This window comes from Thalassophryne amazonica, chromosome 2 (genome assembly GCF_902500255.1).
Source record: "Thalassophryne amazonica chromosome 2, fThaAma1.1, whole genome shotgun sequence".
Lineage (NCBI taxonomy): Eukaryota > Metazoa > Chordata > Actinopteri > Batrachoidiformes > Batrachoididae > Thalassophryne > Thalassophryne amazonica.
Window position 1 is genome coordinate 3123318 of NC_047104.1, and position 22813 is coordinate 3146130.

Genomic DNA, 22813 nt, shown 5'->3' on the forward strand with positions numbered 1-22813 from the left:
CACACACACACACACACACACACACACACACTGACTCATTTCCTTTTGTTTCACATCGCACCGAGCTGTGTGAAATGAGCAAGACCGAGCCACAGCTTTTGTCTTTTCTGCACTCTGCCTCTTCAAGTGCATCAATGTTTACACGCGACAACACAGAGATAATGGTGGATGTCATCAAACATACGACACTCCACATTTATGGTACCGTCAACATGACACAACCAAACTATTTAAATAAATTTGCATATTCAGAGGGAGGTGTGGACAGGGCTGAGTTTGGTACATGTGCATGTGTGCTCAATTCCACCTTCAGTGGGATGTACAAACGGAACATGCTTGGATCCATGCATGCACACTTTGTTACCTGAATATTTTTGGGCTTACACCAGTTTCTGGGTTTTGGTGTACGCCATGTTTCAGTAGGAAATCCACACAAGTCTTTGAACATGAGGCCCCTGGTTACCTCATGAAAGTACCAGTCACATTATGAGAGAACATCAGGTCTGACATTCTGGCCATGTGTCAGGTTTCTTTGTTCATGATCCAGCACACAGGTGCCTCCATGTTGAGGACCTCAGTGGCTGAAGGAGACCAAGGGGACGCCCAGGTTTCACCTGGCTGCAACAGATGGCTGCTTCCGAGAAGTGTAGATGATGCAGATGAAACAGGCCTCGCAGCCCTGACGTGAACTGACCTGACCTGAAAAACAGACCTTACAGACCTGACGTGAACTGACCTGACCTGACCTGAGGTGACCCGACTTGACCTGAAAGGGTCTGAGCAGCTTTACTGGATGTGTAACATTCCATCACAATGAGCTTCCAGCATCTGGACATGAGTTTGTTCTTGGTGTCTGCATCCTGACTCTACCGTTAACACTGAATGGAGGAACATGTGGCGACACGTGCTACAACACGTGTGTGGAAACGCACATAAACCATGAACCCAACATACCAGAGTGAATGGGGTCCAGACCTGTGTCTGACACAGACCACCCTGACGCTGAGCCAGATAAACACATGCACACACAAACACATGCATGTTTGTGACTGAGCCGTGGTGAAGGTGCTGTGTGGCGTCATACCGAGGTTGAGCTTGGAACAACTGTTGCCGTTGGTCCGTTTCAGAGAACATTTGTAAATCTCTCCCGTCTGGTAAGGACCGTTCATTTCATACGGGGCTCCGACCAATAACCTGCAAAACACAGAAAACAGTCTCAGTCGTCAGGAAGATGACTGAAACACACATCACCTTTCTACCCGGGTTCATTTTGGGGTCACAAACGAACATTAAGTAAGACCTGGAAAAGTGACCGTCCCGTTTCCGGCTGTTTTAAAATGTCGTGAGAGCTGACCTCTGACTCGACACTGACGCATGTTGAACGGCCAATGGAAGAACAAGGCGCACAGGCGTCCGCATGAGGGGTAATCGGTGAGTTGCAGCGGATCCTCCCGCTTTCACGACTCGGTTAGAATCGATGGCCGAGCAGAACGCCCTCCTGAACCGCAGGGTGGAGGCTCTCGCCGCGGTGGAAGCGCGCCCTCCGGGCGCCGCTGCGGCTCTCCCTCCCGTAGACCCTGTGCGTGACAGCGCGTTCCACTGGTTGTCCAACGACCCCCCCCCCATCCTCTGAAGCATACATAAGCCCCCCAGAGCCGTACGGAGGCTGTGTGGAGACGTGCGCGGATTTCCTTATGCAGTGTTCGCCGTCTTCGCACAGCGTCCCATCATGTACGCGACCGACGCTAGCAAGGTAGCTTATGTGATAAATCTGCTTCGTGTGTGAGGCACGCGCTTGGGCTACAGCGCTCTGGGAGCAAAAGTCACGGCTCCTTCAGACATATGATGGGTTTGTGAGGGAGCTCAGAACAGTGTTCGATCACCCTAATAGAGGAGAGACCGCTTCAGCCGTGCTGCTGTCAATGAGACAGGGGCGCCGGAGCGCAGCTGCCTATGCAGTCGACTTCCGCATCGCGGCTGCGAGGTCCGGCTGGAATAACACTGCCCCGCGCCACCTTCGTAAACGGACTGTCATTGGTCCTCAAGGAGCACCTGGTGGCTAAGGACGAACCGCGGGATTTGGATGGGCTTATCGATCTTGTCATACGATTAGACAATCGGTTAAATGAGCGCCGTCGGGAACGAGACGAAGGGCGTGGCCAGGCACGCGTCGTCCCTCTCCCTTCCGGTTCCGACCGCGTTCCGCCCTCCCCACGCTCCACGGCCCCTGCGCTCCGTGCGATCACAGCTCCCCCTGCTGACGAAGCTATGGACACGAGTAGGGCAACATTTAGGGCACCGGTCACACAAAGGAGGCTGCCCGCGGAGCGTGTTTTGTTTGTGGCTCGATTGAGCATCAGGTACGAGACTGCCCCGAACGGTTAAACACCAACGCCCGCCCCTAGACACTGGGCTAGGGGGGGGCCGAGACGTTCACGTGGGACACACCCACATCGCCACACGACTCCCAGTTACAATCCTTTATGAGGATTTAACCCTGAAGGCCCCAGCACTGGTGGACACGGGCTCAGAAGGGAATTTGCTTGATAGCAAATGGGCCAGGGAGATAGGGTTCCCTCTGGTGGCGCTTACCTCGCCTGTGCAGGTACGGGCACTAGATGGCTCCCTACTCCCTCCAATCACCCACAAGACACCACCAGTAACTCTGGTGGTGTCGGGGAATCACCGGGAGGAGATCGAGTTTTTTGTAACTCCGGCCACCTCCCGTGTGATTTTAGGTTTTCCCTGGATGTTGAAGCACAACCCCGGATCGATTGGCCGTCCGGGGTAGTGGTCCAGTGGAGCGAGACCTGCCATCGGGTTGTTTAGGTTCCTCGGTTCCTCCCGGTTCCCAGGCCAGGGAGGAGGTCAGAGCCCCGCCCAATCTAGGGACGGTGCCGGTGCAGTACCATGACCTTGCGGAGGTGTTCAGCAAGGATCTGGCACTCACCCTTCCCCCGCACCGCCCGTATGATTGTGCCATTGATTTGGTTCCAGGCGTTGAGTTCCCGTCCAGCAGGCTGTACAACCTCTCACGACCTGAACGCGAATCAATGGAGACCTACATCCGGGACTCTTTGGCTGCCGGGTTGATCCGGAATTCCACCTCCCCGCTGGGTGCGGGTTTCTTTTTTGTGGGGAAAAAGGATGGCGGATTACGTCCATGCATTGATTACAGGGGGCTGAACGAAATCACGGTTCGTAACCGATACCCCTTACCCTTGTTGGATTCGGTGTTCACGCCCCTGCATGGAGCCAAGATATTCACCAAGCTTGATCTTAGGAATGCGTATCACCTGGTTCGGATCCGGAAGGGAGACGTGGAAGACGGCATTTAACACCCCGTTAGGTCATTTTGAGTACCTGGTCATGCCGTCCGGTCTTACAAATGCTCCCGCGACGTTCCAAGCATTGGTTAATGATGTCTTGCGGGACTTCCTGCACCGATTCGTCTTGTATATTTAGACGACATACTCTCTTTTCTCCGGATCCTGAGACCCATGTCCGACATGTACGTCAGGTCCTGCAGCGGTTATTGGAGAACCGGCTGTTTGTTAAGGGCGAGAAGTGTGAGTTTCACCGCACCGCTTTGTCCTTCCTGGGGTTCATCATCTCCCCCGACTCCGTCGCTCCTGATCCGGCCAAGGTTGCAGCGGTGGGAGACTGGCCCCAACCCACAAGCCGTAGGAAGCTGCAACAGTTCCTCGGCTTTGCGAATTTCTACAGGAGGTTCATTAAGGGCTACAGCCAGGTTGCTAGCCCCTGACAGCCCTGACCTCACCAAAAGTCCCCTTCACCTGGTCGGATCGTTGCGATGCCGCGTTCAAGGAGTTGAAACGGCGCTTCTCGTCTGCACCCTTCTGGTGCAGCCGATCCTAGCCGCCAGTTAGTGGTTGAAGTGGACGCCTCGGACTCAGGGATAGGAGCTGTGCTGTCCCAGAGTGGGAAGACCGATAAGGTCCTTCATCCGTGTGCCTATTTTTCCCGCAGGTTGACCCCGGCTGAACGGAACTATGACGTCGGCAACCGAGAACTCCTAGCGGTGAAAGAGGCTCTTGAAGAGTGGAGACACCTGTTGAGGGAACGTCCGTGCCGTTCACGGTTTTCACTGACCACCGGAACCTGGAATATATCAGGACCGCCAAGCGGCTGAATCCCAGGCAAGCCCGCTGGTCACTGTTCTTCGGCCGTTTTGACTTCCGCATCACCTACCGGCCCGGGACCAAGAACCAGAAGTCGGATGCCTTGTCCCGGGTACACGAAGACAAGGTCAAAGCGGAGTTGTCGGATCCACCGGAACCCATCATCCCGGAGTCCACTATCGTGGCCACCCTCACCTGGGACGTAGAGAGAACCGTCCGGGAGGCCCTGGCACGGAGCCCGGACCCCGGGACTGGACCAAAGGACAGACTGTACGTCCCACCAGAGGCTAGGGCTGCAGTCCTGGACTTCTGTCACGGCTCCAAGCTCTCCTGTCATCCAGGGGTGCGAAGAACCGTGGCAGTTGTCCGGCAGCGCTTCTGGTGGGCGTCCCTGGAGGCCGACGTCCGGGACTACATCCAGGCCTGTACCACCTGTGCCAGGGGCAAGGCCGACCATCGCAAGGCTCCGGGACTGCTACAGCCGCTGCCCGTGCCTCATCGCCCCTGGTCCCACATCGGCCTGGATTTTGTCACGGGCCTCCCGCCGTCCCAGGGCAACACCGTGATCCTCACGATAGTGGACCGATTCTCCAAGGCGGCCCACTTCGTGGCCCTCCCGAAGCTCCCAACGGCCCAGGAGACAGCGGACCTCCTGGTCCACCACGTCGTCCGCCTGCATGGGATACCATCAGACATCGTCTCCGATCGCGGTCCCCAGTTCTCCTCGCATGTCTGGAGGAGCTTTTGCCGGGAGCTGGGGGCCACGGTCAGTCTCTCGTCCGGGTATCACCCCCAGACCAACGGCAAGCAGAGCGGGCCAATCAAGAAATGGAGCAAACACTGCGTTGTGTGACAGCCGCGCACCGCGGCGCTGGAGTACTCATCTGGCCTGGATCGAGTACGCCCACAACAGTCAAGTGTCATCAGCCACCGGCCTCTCCCCCTTTGAGGTGTGTTTGGGGTATCAGCCCCCGTTGTTCCCGGTGGTTGAGGGAGAGGTCGGTGTGCCCTCGGTCCAGGCCCACCTGCGGAGGTGCCGTCGGGTGTGGCGTGCCGCCCGTTCTGCTTTGTTGAGGGCCCGGATGAGGGCGAAGACCCATGCAGACCGGCGGCGGACCCCGGCCCCTACATATCGCCCCGGGCAGGAAGTGTGGTTGTCCACAAAGGACATCCCACTACAAGTGGCCTCCCCCAAACTACAGGACAGGTACATAGGACCGTTTAAAATCCTCAAGGTCATCAATCCCGCCGCAGTGAGGCTTCAGCTTCCAGCCTCACTGCGGATCCATCCAGTGTTCCATGTGTCGAAAATCAAGCCCCATCACACCTCGCCCCTCTGTACACCCGGTCCGGCGCCATCTCTTGCCCGGATCATCGATGGCGAGCCGGCTTGGACAGTGCGCCGGTTGTTGGACGTCCGACGGATGGGCCGGGGCTTTCAATATCTGGTGGACTGGGAGGGGTACGGCCCTGAAGAACGCTCCTGGGTGAAGAGGAGCTTTCATCCTGGACCCGGCACTCCTGGCGACTTCTACCGTCGCCACCCGACAAGCCCGGTCGGGCGCCAGGAGGCGCCCGTTGAGGGGGGGGTCCTGTTGTGTGGGCCGCTGAAGAGGAGGTACTGCTGGCCCACCACCACCAGAGGGCGCCCTGCCTGGAGTGCGGGCTCCAGGCACCAGAGGGCGCCGCCGCCTCACGGGAGCAGCCTCGGTGACAGCTGTCACCCATCACCTGAGACAGGCTGACGGCAATCATCAGTGGGGTATATCAGCAGGACGCATCTCCACCTCATTGCCGAGATATCGTTCTACCTGGAAGGTAATATTCTCAGCTGACTGCTTGACAGTAACCTTTTGTGACTTTTGTGAGTGATAACAGACCTTTTTTTCCAACGAGAGGTGGAGGGTAGCTTTCCTGCCGTGGTGATTACTGGGTGCAACGCGCCACCTTTAATTGTGTTTTTGTTCCTCGCCCAGCAGTACCAGGTCCGACACGCGGAGGCAGTGGCCACCTGGGAGTTCGGGACTTGGCGGCTCCAGTATACCCGGGGTCCTGTGGCGGAGGAAGCCGTGTGGTACCGGTCTTACCTTGGAGAGGCGTCTCCTATCTTCGAGCCTGCCCAACACGACACTTTTGTAAATTGACTGTGTCCATTTCTGTGATTGGTTGTATTCGTTGTGCACATTCACAACAGTAAAGCGTTGTTATTTGACTTACTCCATTGTCGTTCATTTGCGCCCCCTGTTGTGGGTCCGTGTTCCCGTGTACACTTTCCCAACAGATAGAGGTGAATGTGGAGTGGGATATTTCTTGATTTATCAAAAGCATTTTACACTATAGATTTTAACATCTTATTGGGGAAACTTGAGCATTATGGTGTCAGAGGTATTGCACTTAGTTGGTTCAGGTTATTTGTCTGAAAGGGAGCATTACGTACAGATACATACCAGTAAATCACAATATAAAACAATAAAATGTGGTGTTCCACAGGGATCCATATTAGGTCCACTTCTTTTTATTATTTACATAAACGATTTTATAAATTCATCAGATATATTACACAAAATTATTTTTGCAGATGACACAAATCTTTTTTTATCACATAAAATCTTCAGTTTTTCAAAACACAGTTAATGAAGAATAACTAAAGTGGACATTTGGTTCAAATGCAGTAAAATTATCTTTAAACATTAATAAACTCATTATATTATGTTTCGTTCTAACAGATCTCGGATAAATACTGAAAATGTGCAGATGGAGATTAATGGAATTGGCATTGAAAGAGTACAGTATATAAAATTTTTAGGTATATATATTGATGAATTTTTATACTTTAAAAACAAATTGATGAATTGACAAGTAAGTTATCAAAATATGTTGGATTATTCTATAAAATTCGACATTATCTCCCTCTTAAAGCTCTTATAACACTTTTCAAACTTTATTTGAACCACATTTGAATTACTGTAATATTATATGGTGTAATACGTATCCTAGTTATCTCAATAAATTGATTGCTCTGCAAAAGAAAGTGATTCGTGTTATAACCTGGTCTGAACATAATGCTCCCTCTGATCCTCTCTTTATAGGCTTAGGCTTCTGAAGCTAACTGAGAGCAAATATTTCAGAACGCATGCATGATGTATAATGTAGTATATAAGCAAAATGAAAGACTTTGTCAAATAATCCCAATTACTTATCCATCTCATGAATATCATGAATATAACACAAGAAGAAAAATCAGGTGAAGGGCAAAAAAGCGTAAATTGAAATGTACTAATTTCGGCATTACATGCAAAGGTCCACAGATCTGGAATGCAATTGACGATACAATACAAAACTCTGTATCGTTAAATATATTTAAGAAACTTTTGAAAAATGACTTGTTGCTACATTATACTCAGGCTAGATCCTAATAATAAATAATACAAAACAATGTATATATAATGTACATAACAATGAAATTTAAATGTATTATAATTAAATGTCTTGTACCTTGTTTTTTTTTTTTAATGCCTCTGACACAACTGTAAATGTAAGAAAAATTGCTGCCGCAAATAAATCTAATGTGTTTGACGTACTTTTGTGAATATGACTGCAAAAATCAGTATGAGATTAGTTGATGGGATAACTGCAATATTATTTCTAGATAATGTGGGACTGTATGAATGTGTGTGTGTGGGAGTGCTTAATGCATCCATAGGGGGTGGGGTGATGGGTGATTTTTTTTTTTTACTGTTGTAATTGTATTGTAATATATTTTGTGTTTAGGACTCCTTTTATAAGCTAAGGTAGCTTCTTGGGAGATCCTTTTTACAAGTTTCAAGAAAGATTCCTCAAATGCATACTTCTTGAAATGTAAATGAAATGTCTTTTTTTTAAATATTTGTAAATACATTTTTTTGAACTGTAAAAAAAAAAAATAATAATAAAAAATTTATTTGAATTAACATTAACTTAAAGTGTGGGTGACATGACTTTTTTTTTTAGTATTTAAGACTAAAATTAAACAACAGTTTGAAATGTATCCTTTCCTGCTGTGCAATTATTGAAGAGATAAATATTCCAATTTTGAACTGCACGTGACTAAAACCAGGATCTTCCTCGCTGGTCCCGACATCGTAAAGAAGATGGAAGTGATATCAGTGCCAGAACCATTATCTTAATAGTTCCATTAATTTATGGATTTTTTACAGGCTACTGACAGCTCCATTTACATCGAGTGGTTCGGGTCGGAGCTGCACGGTGTTTTCGGTGTCACACAGTAATTCTCGCTGGCAAAATCCTTTGATTGGCAGGTGGAACACTTATATTGACGAACATGCACGCACAGTGTCTTGCAGCTTCTTCACCTCGACATGGAGACAAAACTGAGTATTTTCACATTATTTTATTTTATTGTTTTGTGGATCATGGGATAATTTTGTTGCATGCAGACTGAGAAGTATGAGCAGATGAGGTTCTGCGAGTCTTTTGAAAATATAAACTTGAAAACTTGAAATAAACTTGGAACTTTTAACTTACGGCGCAAAGCGGCTCGTTAACAGCAGACTCGATCCATCAGCCACAGACACAATTAATGGATTACACTGCAGTTGACCATGTCGGTCCTGTATCGGTACAGCAGAGACTTGACCCATCATGGACTTTTCTTCAGCCAGGACAATTAATTAAATTATTTTCAGAAGTTTTCATTGGACTGAAGATGATCGCACTGAAACAGACAGGTAAGACTATATTATTACTCCTTGTGTGAATGGTTTTAATATTTAATAATAACGTGTTACGCTATTAACGGACAGTACACTAATTCTATTCAGGAAGGAAACAATATTTATTTTAAGAATAGCTGATATTTTGAGTCCCTCTGGACATTTTACAGATTTGAAATGTATGTACCTGTTTTGCAGAAACAAATAAATAAAAAAAAAACATGAATAAAAAATCAACACTTCCTTATTACTTTTTTCTGACATCACAGATAGTAAACCTATTTTTTAATCTGTTGATTATGGACCAAAGAGCTGGCAAAAAAAAAAAAAAAAAAAAACAGTTTATCATGCCGAAATCACCTGCATGATAGTTGAGTCATCTGGAGAACTTCTGTGACCGTGGAGAGCGAAGGTTGGTTTCTCAATGGATTTGTTTTCTATGAGGTTAATTTTTAAAAACTAGTGGGGTGACCCTCGCGGAAGTGTGTGCTAACTCCGCGGGGGGCCAAAATGGCCACCACACACCATCTTGGTAATTGGTTTCTCAGTAGTTTTGCCTACAGTGTTGATCAACATATGCTTTCCTGGCTTTTTTGGGTTGAGGAATTTATATTTAATATCAGAATTATGATCTGACCTCATTATGGCCTCCAAATCAAAGATGGCCACCGCCGCCATATTGTAAATTGGATGCCTCTACCAAGTTATATGGAGTTGGTAGTAGGTGATGAAGTTCGTTCTTTCCACATGTGATTCAATGTGTCATCATCGGGTGTACTCTTTTTCTTCATTTTATGCCACTTGGAAACTCTGGCCTGGCCACATGTACCATCTGTATTCTCATCATAGACCTGTTGAAAGGACAAATGCTTTCATATCAGCTTGATATTGTCCTGTATTTCAAGAAGCTCTCTAGCTTCTGGGTCATTCACACACTTCTCCAGTTTCTTTTTCCCATGACCACAGAAACCTGATTTTTGATTACTACCAGTTATCACATGGAGAGGCATTATAATATTTGCGACATCCTCTGAGAGCATGGCATGACAATTGACTAAACCATCCTTGCATTTAATCAGCAGATCACCATGAAGTTGATGTGAGACATACACATCTGTGTCCTCACTTTCTATCAACAATGGCTCCAGTGATGTTGTTGGTCCGTAGTCTGACAGATAGTAGCACTGTATCTGCCTGAGGATGCTTGAATCCAAAGTCTGTGGTCAGAACACGTGCTTGAGTCGATTGACTTCTCACCCCATGCAGTATATGATGCGACCTTTCACTTGACCAGCATGTCATCTGTTCCATCACAAGTTTTTTGCAATCTGACCTTGTTATCCAAATTGATCATTAGTTTGTTCAACTCAACAGATCCTGGAAATACACTTGTATGCAAAGGTTTGGTCACCACTGATGATTTCCATGATTTTCCTTTATAAATCATTGGTTGTTTGAATCAGCAATTCAGTTAAATATATCATATAGCTAGACAACACACTGATATTTGAGAAATGAAATTAAGTTTATAGGATTTACAGAAGTGTGCAATAATTATTTAAACAAAATTAGACAGGTGCATACATTTGTGCACCCCAACAGAAAAAAAAAAATACATCAATATTTAGTAGATCCTCCTTTTGCAGAAATAACAGCCTCTAAATGCTTCCTATAGCTTCCAATGAGAGTCTGGATTCTGGTTGAAGGTATTTTGGACCATTCATTTTACAAAACATCTCAGGTTTGTTGGTTTTCGAGCATGGACAGCCCGCTTAAAATCACACCACAGATTTTCAATGGTATTCGGGTCTGTGCGCTGAGATGGCCATTCCAGAACATTGTACTTGTTCCTGTGCATGAATGCCTTAGTAGATTTTAAGCAGTGTTTAGGGTAGTGGTCTTGTTGAAAGATCCAGCCTGGCACAGCTTCAACTTTGTCACTGATTCATGAACATTGTTCTCAAGAATCTGCTGATATTGACTGGAATCCATGTGACCCTCAACTTTAACAAGATTCCCAGTACCTGCACTGGCCACACAGCCCCACAGCATGATGAATCCACCTCCAAATTTTACTGTAGGTAGCAAGTGTTTTTCTTGGAATGCTGTGTTCTTTTTCAGCATACTGCCCCTTGTTATGTCCAGATAACTCAATTTTAGTTTCATCAGTCCACAGCACCTTATTCCAAAATGAAGCTGGCTTGTCCAAATGTGCTTTAGCATACCTGAAGCGACTCTGTTGGTGGCGTGTACTGAGAAAAGGCTTCCTCTGCATTACAGCATCATACAGCACCTGTTTGTGCAAAGTGCGCTGTATAGTTGAATGATGACACTATCTGCAGCAAGATCATGTTGTAGGTCTTTGGAGCAGGTCTGTGGGTTGACTATGACTGTTCTCACCATCAACTTATCTGAGATTTTTCTTGGCCTGCCACTTCAGGCCTTAACTAGTACAACCCCTGGCAAAAATTATGGAATCACCGGCCTCGGAGGATGTTCATTCAGTTGTTTAATTTTGTAGAAAAAAGGCAGATCACAGACATGACACAAAACTAAAGTCATTTCAAATGGCAACTTTCTGGCTTTAAGAAACACTATAAGAAATCAGGAAAAAAAAAGTTGTGGCAGTCAGTAACGGTTACTTTTTTAGACCAAGCAGAGGGAAAAAAAATATGGAATCACTCAATTCTGAGGAAAAAATTATGGAATCATGAAAAACAAAAGAACACTCCAACACATCACTAGTATTTTGTTACACCACCTCTGGCTTTTATAACAGCTTGCAGTCTCTGAGGCATGGACTTAATGAGTGACAAACAGTACTCTTCATCAATCTGGCTCCAACTTTCTCTGATTGCTGTTGCCAGATCAGCTTTGCAGGTTGGAGCCTTGTCATGGACCATTTTCTTCAACTTCCACCAAAGATTTTCAATTGGATTAAGATCCGGACTATTTGCAGGCCATGACATTGACCCTATGTGTCTTTTTGCAAGGAATGTTTTCACAGTTTTTGCTCTATGGCAAGATGCATTATCATCTTGAAAAATGATTTCATCATCCCCAAACATCCTTTCAACTGATGGGATAAGAAAAGTGTCCAAAATATCAACATAAACTTGTGCATTTATTGATGATGTAATGACAGCCATCTCCCCAGTGTCTTTACCTGACATGCAGCCCCATATCATCAATGACTGTGGAAATTTACATGTTCTCTTCAGGCAGTCATCTTTATAAATCTCATTGGAACGACACCAAACAAAAGTTCCAGCATCATCACCTTGCCCAATGCAGATTCGAGATTCATCACTGAATATGACTTTCATCCAGTCATCCACAGTCCACAATTGCTTTTCCCTAGCCCATTGTAACCTTGTTTTTTTCTGTTTAGGTGTTAATGATGGCTTTCCTTTAGATTTTCTGTATGTAAATCCCATTTCCTTTAGGCGGTTTCTTACAGTTCGGTCACAGACGTTGACTCCAGTTTCCTCCCATTCGTTCCTCATTTGTTTTGTTGTGCATGTTCGATTTTTGAGACATATTGCTTTAAGTTTTCTGTCTTGACGCTTTGATGTCTTCCTTGGTCTACCAGTATGTTTGCCTTTAACAACCTTCCCATGTTGTTTGTATTTGGTCCAGAGTTTAGACACAGCTGACTGTGAACAACCAACAGCTTTTGCAACATTGTGTGATGATTTACCCTCTTTTAAGAGTTTGATAATCCTCTCCTTTGTTTCAGTTGACATCTCTCGTGTTGGAGCCATGATTCATGTCAGTCCACTTGGTGCAATAGCTCTCCAAGGTGTGATCACTCCTTTTTAGATGCAGACTAATGAGCAGATCTGATTTGATGCAGGTGTTAGTTTTGGGGATGAAAAATTACAGGGTGATTCCATAATTTATTCCTCAGAATTGAGTGAGTCCATATTTTTTCCCCTCTGCTTGGTCTAAAAAAGTAAACATTACTGACTGTCACAATTATTTTTCCTGATTTCTTATAGTGTTTCTTAAAGCCTGAAAGTTGCCAATTGAAATGACTTTAGTTTTGTGCCATTTCTGTGATCTGCTTTTTTCTCCAAAATTAAACAACTGAATGAACATCCCCCGAGGCCGGTGATTCCATAATTATTGCCAGGGGTTGTACTGTGCCTGTGGTCTTCCATTTCCTCACTATGTTCCTCACAGTGGAAACTGACAGCTGAAATCTCTGAGATAGCTTTTTGTATCCTTCCCCTAAAACATGATGTTGAACAATCTTTGTTTTCAGGTCATTTGAGAGTTGTTTAGAGGCTCCCATGTTGCCACTCATTAGAAGAGATGCAAAGAGGGGAAACATTTGCAAATGGCCACCTTAAATACATTTTCTCATGATTGGATTCACCTGTGTAAAGAGGTCAAGGGTCAATGAGCTTACCAAACCAATTTTCTGTTCCAATAATTAGTGCTAAATGTATTCAAATCAATAAAATGACCAGGGTGCCCAAATTCATGCACCTGCCTAATTTTGTTTAAAGAATTATTGCACACTTTCTGTAAATACTAGAAACTTCATTTCACTTCACAAATATCAGTGTGTTTGTCTGCTATATGATATATTTAAGTGAAATTTCTGATCCAGACAACCAATGACTTATAAAGGAAAATTATCAGGGGTGCCCAACCTTTTGCATACAACTGTATGCTTCATGCTTGGGGAAAACATTTGGGATGTGTTGATGTTTGGCTGTCTGTCGCTCGTGCTCATCATCCTTGATGTTGAATTGAAGGTCATACCTGTCTTGTATTGACTAGAATGATCAGATATACATCAGCGTGGCGTGAGATGGCAATATTGCAGATCTTATCCAAATAGTCGTTCCAGTGATATTGCAAACATCCCTCTTCATGGCCTCATGTTCGTCGGGTGTGGGGGTGGCTAACCACCAGATCAGTCCCATATCCACAAGGCTGATGTGGTCCTGTGGTTTCTCAGGAACTGGGTGTAGCTTGAATTTGTACAAAGGCTTGCTCTTACAGGTTTTTCACATTGAGAAATCTACATTGTAGACTGACAGGCACTGCTCGGTAACTCTAGAACCGACTCAGGTTTGACCATACCTGATCCATCTGTAAGGTCTATCAAGGTAGCCAACCCAGACTTCTCCATTTGGGCTACTTTCATGGCTGTACCAGATGGGCTACAGACGTGGCCCCTTGCAAAATCCATCCATCCATCTATCCATCCATCATTTCTTCCGCTTTATCCGGAGTCGGGTCGCGGGGGCAGCAGCTCAAGCAAAGCCGCCCAGACTTCCCGATCCACACACACCTCCCCCAGCTCCTCTGGGGGAACTCCAAGGCATTCCCAAGCCAGCCAAGAGATGTAGTCCCTCCAGCGTGTCCTGGGTCTTCCCCGGGGCCTCCTCCCAATGGGACGTGCCCAGAACACCATCTCCAGCGAGGCGTCCAGGGGGCATCCGGAAAAGATGCCCGAGCCACCTCAACTGACTCCTTTTGACGTGGAGGAGCAGCGGCTCGACTCCGAGCTCCTCCCGAGTGACTGAGCTCCTCACCCTATCTCTAAGGGAGCACCCAGCCACCCTGCGGAGGAAACTCATCTCGGCCGCTTGTACTCGTGATCTCGTTCTTTCGGTCATGAGCCAAATCTCATGACCATAGGTGAGGATCGGAACGTAGATCGATTGGTAAATCGAGAGCTTTGCCCCCCTACTCAGCTCTCTCTTCACCAAGACGGTCCGATACAGCGACCGCATCACTGCAGATGCTGCACCGATCTGTCTATCGATCTCACGCTCCATCCGTCCCTCACTCGTGAACAAGACCCCGAGATACTTAAACTCCTCCACTTGAGGCAAGGACACTCCACTGAGGTCATGGACTAGCTGTAGCTGTAGTGAGGCAACATTACCGGACTGTAATTAAACAAATGTTTTTATCCTCACATGCAGTGGTATCCAACAGCACACATGCAGATACATGTAAACCTGAAAAATACAAAAGTACATGCACGTTATTAAATATCAAATATTTGAACCAAACATCCCCAGAATGCATACGATGATCGGCACTGTAAACCTGACCACTGAAACACCAATTTACAATATGGGGCCATCTTTGATTTGGAGACCATAACGAGGTTAGATCATAAAAATTATATTAAATATGAATTACTCGACCCAAAAAAAAAACCAGAAAGCATATGCTGATCAGCACTGTAGACCAAACCATTGAAAAACCACTTTACAATATGGCGGACATCTTAATTTGGAGGTCATAATGAGGTCAGATCATAAAAATTATATTAAATATGAATTCCTTGACACACACCCCCCCCCCCCCCCCCTAAAAAAAACCAAAACAAAACAGAAAGCATATGCTGATCAGCACTCTAGGCCAAACCTTTGAAAAACCAATTATCAAAATGGTGTGTGTGTGGCGGCCATTTAGCCCACACTTTCGCGTGGGTTATCCCCACTATTTTTTTTAAATTAACCCTCATAAAACACAAATCCAATGACAATCTAACCTTCGCTCTCCACAGTCACTGAAGTTCTCCAGATGACCCAACTATTATGTATTTTTTTATTTTATAATCACCATTCTGTGTTCTGAACTCTGCCAATATTGTCACTGTTGTTAGACTGAAGGTTTTCCTCCAAGGTTTAGTCTCCCTCATTGTCATCTAAATAAGGCTCAAAACCATCAGGCTGTATTTCACATGGCTTCTTCAGAAACACCTTCAGACTGGACTTAAAAAAAAAACTCTCCACGCTAGAAAAAAATCATCTGAAAACAGCTCGACCTCTGCCATGTTTACACCTGATTTGGGTTTGAATCAGCAGGTCCCATTCTGGTGATGACGTATCAACACTATGGCCGTGGCTGAGGGCTGAAATAGAGCGCAGGCTTCAGGCAGTTGTAGTTTATCCTTCACCTGCTCACTTACAGTTGACTTTTATTGTTCGGGATTTTTATAAATATCAACATTTCATCATTTTTAGTGATTAATTGTGCATATTTTTTGGTGTCACCTACATTTTAAATATGTCTTTGTCTCTCTTGTATGTGGAGTCTTTGGGCATTGAGGTTAAAGGTTTTTATCCAGAGAATTTGTTCAGTGTTGACTTTTTTTAATCTTATTAGGACTAATTGGTTTTCATGTTTAGCTCAAAGACCAAATACAGGCACATTTCCACCGATTCACTCACACACAGGAATCAACTCTGCCTGCAACAAAAATACATGTGTATCATCAGCATAAGAGTGAATATTAATCTCATGGCTACATATAATCTGAGGTACTGCAGAAAGAGAGAATCATCTTTCTGAAACAAACCAAATAAATAATAATAATCACAATAATCATAATAATAATAGTAATAATAATAAGAAGAAGAAGTGTGTGTGTGTGTGTGTGTGTGTGTGTGTGTGTGTGTGTGTGTGTGTGTGTGTGTGTGTGTGTGTGTGTGTGTGTGTGTGTGTGTGTGTGTGTGTGTGTGTGTGTGTGTGTGTGTGTGTGTGTGTCCCTGTGATTATCTGGCGTCCTGTCCAGGGTGAACCCGTCTCATACCCTATGATTGCTAAACTCTGTTTAGTTATCAGCAGCAGAGGAGTTTAAAGACCCTCTGGGGCACCACAAAAAAAGTCACCCCCACCCCAGAAACCAGTTTAATTCATGACAATTTAGACAGAATAAGACAAACTTTGTATGTTGAAAGGATTATATTTGCTTCTTTTTTATGTAATATTATTAAAGGTGTTTTAGTTTTTTGTATAGGAAACATTTACCAGAGACATGAGATGGAAGCATTTGACAACAACCCAGTTAGATGGGGCTTCACTGGGGGGGGATTCTGGACATGTGGTTGCAGTCTCCTCAGTTGTACTCTAAAGTAAACAACTGATGTCTGGAAGCCGCCTTCCAGCTCAGGGCCCACGGCAACCCCTCGTTTGTCCACCCTGCTGCAATGCCCCTGATCAACAGATGTTCCCAATCTGGGAGTTTGTTTCCCAAACCCAGAGGGAAGAAGCAGCTTGGATGAGTGATGAAAAACTCACCAACAGCACCAGTCAGCACACGTTGAAGAAACAGCAGATTCTAATTCAAACTTGACAGAACACCAACTGATGCCAGCGTTGGCACATGTCACATTTGGTAAAACCATCAGGCTGTTTTTCTCCTTTAAAACTCAACATTCTTTCCTAAAAGTTCTTCTCCTCTCAACACTCAGATTGGTGCTTTGGAGCATCTGTGGAATCTGGCCCCTGAGACTCAGATTCTAGCCTTCCTGCCACCCAGCTGCAGCGCTACATATTTAGTTTTCATCCCAAATTGGATGTGTTTATTATTCCCTCGACATCTCATACTGTGGATTGGAGATGGAAAATCAAAGGACTTGCATCAGCAAATGTCTGCACAAAGCCAGAAAGAGGGAAAAAAAATATCAGTGATGTGAATGACAGGTCCGGCTGAGTCCAGATCCCCGTCCTCCAGAGTCACCTGCAGCCAAACACCAAAGAAAAGCAAAACCCATAAAGTCCAACTCCCAGACTGCCCTGGAGAAAGAGTGGTGCAGCATCTCCTCACCAGAGAGCTGAAGAGCAAAAAATGCAGCTGAATCAGGTCCCTCAGGGGGCGCCGACAGGAAATGATAAATGACAGGTTTTTGGGATGTAGCAGATACTGAGACAATGTGTGTGGTTAGACAAGTTGACAGACGGAATGAGACGATGTGAGGAGCAGAGTCCAGACTCACCTCCACGTTGTGTGAGGAGAATCCTGCCTGGGACATCTGCAGACCGAACGCTGTGCCGTTCTTACTGGTTCCTGTTTGAGCACAAACACAATCCAGGTCACTGCTGTCACTCACATAAACACACATGATGGTCCAACAAACCCTTCTTCTCCCAAATGAGCTCCAATATTTGGGAAAATCATTGAGATTCACTTGTTTGGTATTTTAGCGTCCGTGCAGAGCGATTAGCGATTAGCATATCGAACACAACACAGTGGTGTTTATTTGGTTATTTTGCCAGAAACTGAAATCTGATGTTAACTCTGAAGCTGTCTCTAAAAAGGGACAGCAGCAGTTGTATTGTCTGACCAGCAGGATGTCCACTAGGCCAAGTCTACAGTAGACTGCTGAATCCACCTCCTTCATGACGGGTTTGTGGTTCTTCCCTCAGGTGGTGTAACCCCAATCAGGAAACAATGGGAAGATAAGGGAAATGAAAATAAATCAATAAACAAACACATTGGTCTTTACAAAATAGAGTAACTGTGCTGGAAGGAGCCCTGTGAGGAAAGCCACCAAGACCAAGAAAAAAATTATAGGCTTCTGTGGATGTGAGTGGAGGAACTGAGAATTTTCCTGTTGCATCTCTGGACACGCTTTCCAAACCTTGGACCAGTACTGTGTACTAGATATATTCGTTTGCTTGTCTGGACTTGGTTGGGATCATCTGTGTGAATCTGAATGTGTGATCATTAAGATGCATAGTTAAAATAAATCCCTCACAAAACCTTCCAAACTGAAGATGCGATCTCCAAGTGCGTCCACGATGTCTTTGAGTGCCGACTCATCAGTTACGTTGAAGAAGTGTTTGTCATCCGGGTCGCTGGCAATGTATTTGATTTCATTGAGAAAGGCTTCAGGGTTGATGCCTCTGCGGTTGTAGTAGCCAAGGACCTAAAAGGACAAATAGTCCATCAGTGCCAAATCCCAAGAGCCCCCTGTGGTGTGTTGATGTTATCAGTTTTTGAGATCATTTTAAAGGCTTCTGGTAAGGCCGCAGACTCAGAAATACCAACGCTTGTCATTCCAGTTGGTTTGCACCCGAAAGACTTCCAGACATCGAACGTAGCTATGTAAGGTGGTGGATAGAATCAGGTGCCTTTGAACCTACTACGCCGGGGAACCAACCACAGAACCATGAAGTCTGAGGATCTGAGGAGCTTACATTTGGACTTCTGCAAAGGCTTCAGACATTTTTGGCTCTTGAACAAACTGCTTGAACAGAACTATGAGGTCACGTCATTAAGGTTTACAGCGCCGCCAAGGAAAGTTATTAACAGTTTAAGAAAAGATATTAAAAGTCATAAACTTTTACGAGTTCTAAGCCAGGTGAATAATCCATCTAGCAGACTCACAGCGATGGCGTAACGGATGATGCCGTCCTTCTCGCTCGCCTCGATGACGTCCTTGAGATCGGCGCTGTCGTGAGACTCTCCATCTGTTATCACGATCATCACCTTCTTGGCACCTCGCCGACCTCCTTGTTTGAAAGCTTCTGAGCTGCGACAGCACGGATCACATGATCAGGACAATAAGCGTCAGACGGGTGGAGGAGGTGTGGAGGAAATGTGGCGCTGTGCAGCGATGGAGATACTTTACCGAGCCACATTGATGCCAAGAGCGGTGTTGGTCTCCTCGCCGCCCCGCTGGCTAATGCTTCGTGCTCTCTTCACAACTTCCTCGACAGATTTAAAGTCAGAGAGTTTGAACTCGTGGATGACCTTCTCACCGTACTGAACAATTCCAACCTGATCAATGAAAAATATTAATCTGTGAGCAGGGAAGCAAAAACAAACAAACACAAAAACCAGCCACCCACCTGGATTTGACCGGGTCCAATATGGAACTTCTGAAGGATGTTGATAAGAAAAGCCTGAACTTCATACCAAGGGTAGATGGAGTTAGAACCATCTAGAACAATCACGATGTCCATGTAAGTCTCACATCCTCGAAAAGAACAAAAAGAAATCATTTAAAAATAAAGCCACTGCACGTGGAATTATACAGTTTCAGCCGTGCAGTCACGTTCCTGCAAAGAATATAAAAAAGGCAAAAACAGCAAGGTGACCTTGAGCTTCAATAATTTCTTCCTTTATACAAGGATCCACAGAGTGCACAGCGTCAACATGAGCAAGTTGGAACAAGTGTATTTTAATTCTTTCTTTATTTTCAATGGGTAGGGAGTCAATACAATTATATTCAATAATTTGGCAATTTATGCAAAAATTTTCAATCCATAGGATGCAGGGAAAGAAGTATAGTTATTTAAAATGAGTTTTTTTAATTTATGTATTAATATTGTTACCTGCAGCATTAAACCAACTAAACATTAGGCCAGAAACAGCAGCATGACTTTGACCCTCAGCAACATTCTAATGTGTAATTTGAAGAGTGCAGCTTCAGGATGTTCAGAGTGCAGAGCAACAATAAAATGACCTGTAAAGTCAAAACAGGGTCATCTTTTTCTTTGACCTTTAAAAAAGGCCTCATTCAGCCAACAGTACTTAAACGTGTAGTTTGAAAAGTAGAGTTTGATATTTTCAAAATAAAAATGTGATTCTCCAGGACCTTTCAGATTGTAGCATGATGGTCAGATCAAATTATTTTCAATTTCAATTTATTACGTCCACCAAGGATGTAATAAAAGCATCGTCGGTTATTTATTTTTCTGTCTGCCTCTTAGCAGGATTACGTCTAAACTTGATGAAATTTGCACCACAGATAGATGTTAGGCCTAGGAAGACTGCACTGACATTTTGGAGATGATCTGGATCTGGATTGGTGGACGTCAGAAATCTCTGTCTGCTCTTGTTTAATTTCTTTTCATTTATATAGCATCAAATCACAAAGCTGCCTCAAGGTGCTTCACATAAGTAAGGTCAAACCTCACCAACCCCCAGAGCAAGAAGACAGGTGACAGTGGGAAGGAAAAACTTTGTCTTACTCTGGAAGGCAGGTGCGATGGTTCTGGAGAACTTGAAGCTGGCGTTGACTCTGGAGCATATGCCCGTGCTGTAGTACGAGTTGCCGCACTCGTAGGACCACAGTGGGCCGCATGCCTGGAACACAAAACATTAAGGAGCTCAGCGGACAGTTTTCAGAGGATGCCATCAGAGAAAGTCATGATTTTAAAAGCAGTTCTCACCACAAAGCTGTTGTCTTTAGGGTTGGACACGAGTGTCATTCCCAGCCTGATCCTGTCCTTTCTCTCAGACACGTTGGTTAACGAGATCCTTCCTTGAGAGAAAATATATCTCACTAAGACAATCTTCAATGCACGTGCTGATCTCTACCTACATACCCAGAACATTTTCAAACCACTTCACTCCTTTGCTCTTTTTTGCTTAAATATTCTTCTTTCCTCTTAGCCCAGTGATCCAGGCTCTTTATTGCAGGTTGGTTTTTCCTCCTCTGTCTTATTCCATTTTGCATTTCTTCCTCTTTGGTCGTCTTCTCTTGTAATTTCCTGAAGTTCACATCTTTGGTACCTTCACCCACACATACAGAGTCTCTCCACTTCACCATCTCTCCCATTTGACCCGACATCTCTTCAAACGACAGGACACTGGGACACATTCTCCAGGCACTACCTTGCAATCCAACACATCCTTCAGGTTCCACCTTCTGCACACAATGGAATCCACTTGTAGACTTCGGCCTCCACTCCTTCCTGAAATACTGGAGCCCTTGGAGGCGTTTGTGTTGTACCTATATCAATGGTAAATGTCCACCAGGTGGAGTTATTGCTCCATTTCAATTCAATTTATTTTCAATGTATTTTATTTATATAGTGCTAAATCACAACAAAGTTGCCTCAAGGTGCTTCACACAAGTAAGGTCTATCCTTACCAACCACAAGGAGTAACTAGGGGATTAAGATCCTTGCCCAAGGGCCCTTAGTGATTTTCCACTCAGGCTGGGGTTTGAACCGAGGATCCTCTGGTCTCAAGCCCAACACTTAACCAAGTTAAAGTTTAAAGAAGGTGCAGGTTATTTGTAACCACCAACCATGCCAGGTGATTTCACTGAGTGACAGCAGATGGGATGAGTTGATCAATGAAATCACCTTTCTGGATGCACTGTAGTTGATGGGGCCATCAGCACTAACAGAAATGATTTTTGTTGATTATTTCTTCATCTTATTGAGAATAAGAAGTCTCTGGGATGGGTAGATCACAGCAGGACCAATGAAAGTGTTAATGGATGTGACCATCTCATGGAATTGCCTACTTCTCGTACCAAAAACATCCACTTGTCATTTTATGTTGCTTAGCACCCAAGCCTCACAACCACACAGTAAGTCAGCCATGCACTTATAAAGTCCAGGGGCCTCATGTACTATCAGCTCTGGTTGATAGAAATAGCTGGACACAAATGCAGGACTCAGACAAAGAGCTTTGTATGTAAAAACAGTTTACTGAAGCAGTAAACGGGGTCCGGTACACAAAAAGGCAGTCCAACAAGAGCAGATGTACATGGAACATCAGGCTTAGGCGTCGTCGGTAATACAGGCAGGTGGTCAAAACACACGAGAGGCAAGCAGGTCGAAAATACACAAAACAGAGCTGGAGAGAAGGAACAAGGCGAGGATTTATTTGTAAATGACGATAATTGGCTCATGAACCGATTTTGATTCCCAAGGCCACTCTTAGTGGAGTTGCGCACATTCAGCTTGGGACTCCGACGAGAGCGGTCACATCTCCTCCACTCTCCCTTATCTCTGCTCTCTGCTTTAACCTTCAAGTCCCTACTTCACCAGACTGTGAATTCCTCAAATTATATTGGATACTGGATCTATTGGACTACTATTGGATTAACCATGGAATTGATCAGCTGGTCTCTGAACGCTATTGATACCATCTTTTCTACAAGAAGGTCAGGACCGGGGGATCCTACCTGCCCAGATGGAACGTATCCTATGTTCTCGACTCCTGGGGGTCGCGGCGTGTTGTATGCTTTGCACCGTTCTCTGTTGACGACGTCGAGGATTTATTCATATTTGGTCTTATGGTAGCAGGGCTGGTACTTTCTGGCTTATGTGCTGCCCTGATCTACCGGAAAATTGGAAAGACGGCGGCATCAAGAACCACGGCCCCTCGCTTGTCCGTCATGATTAATAAGGTTGGCAAGGCAGTGCATTCTCAGACTGCGATGACTCTTGAAC

The 22813-nt window shown here is 45.2% G+C and overlaps 1 protein-coding gene across 1 annotated transcript in view; it reads right to left on the minus strand.

Moving 5' to 3' along the window:
- Positions 1 to 22813, minus strand: part of LOC117501446 — a 190361-nt gene that overhangs the window by 116770 nt on the left and 50778 nt on the right. Inside the window, 7 exon segments of the mRNA XM_034160351.1 lie at positions 17611 to 17681; positions 18378 to 18543; positions 19005 to 19149; positions 19249 to 19397; positions 19469 to 19596; positions 20594 to 20708; positions 20795 to 20886. Of these exon segments, the coding sequence (XP_034016242.1) occupies positions 17611 to 17681; positions 18378 to 18543; positions 19005 to 19149; positions 19249 to 19397; positions 19469 to 19596; positions 20594 to 20708; positions 20795 to 20886 (866 nt within the window).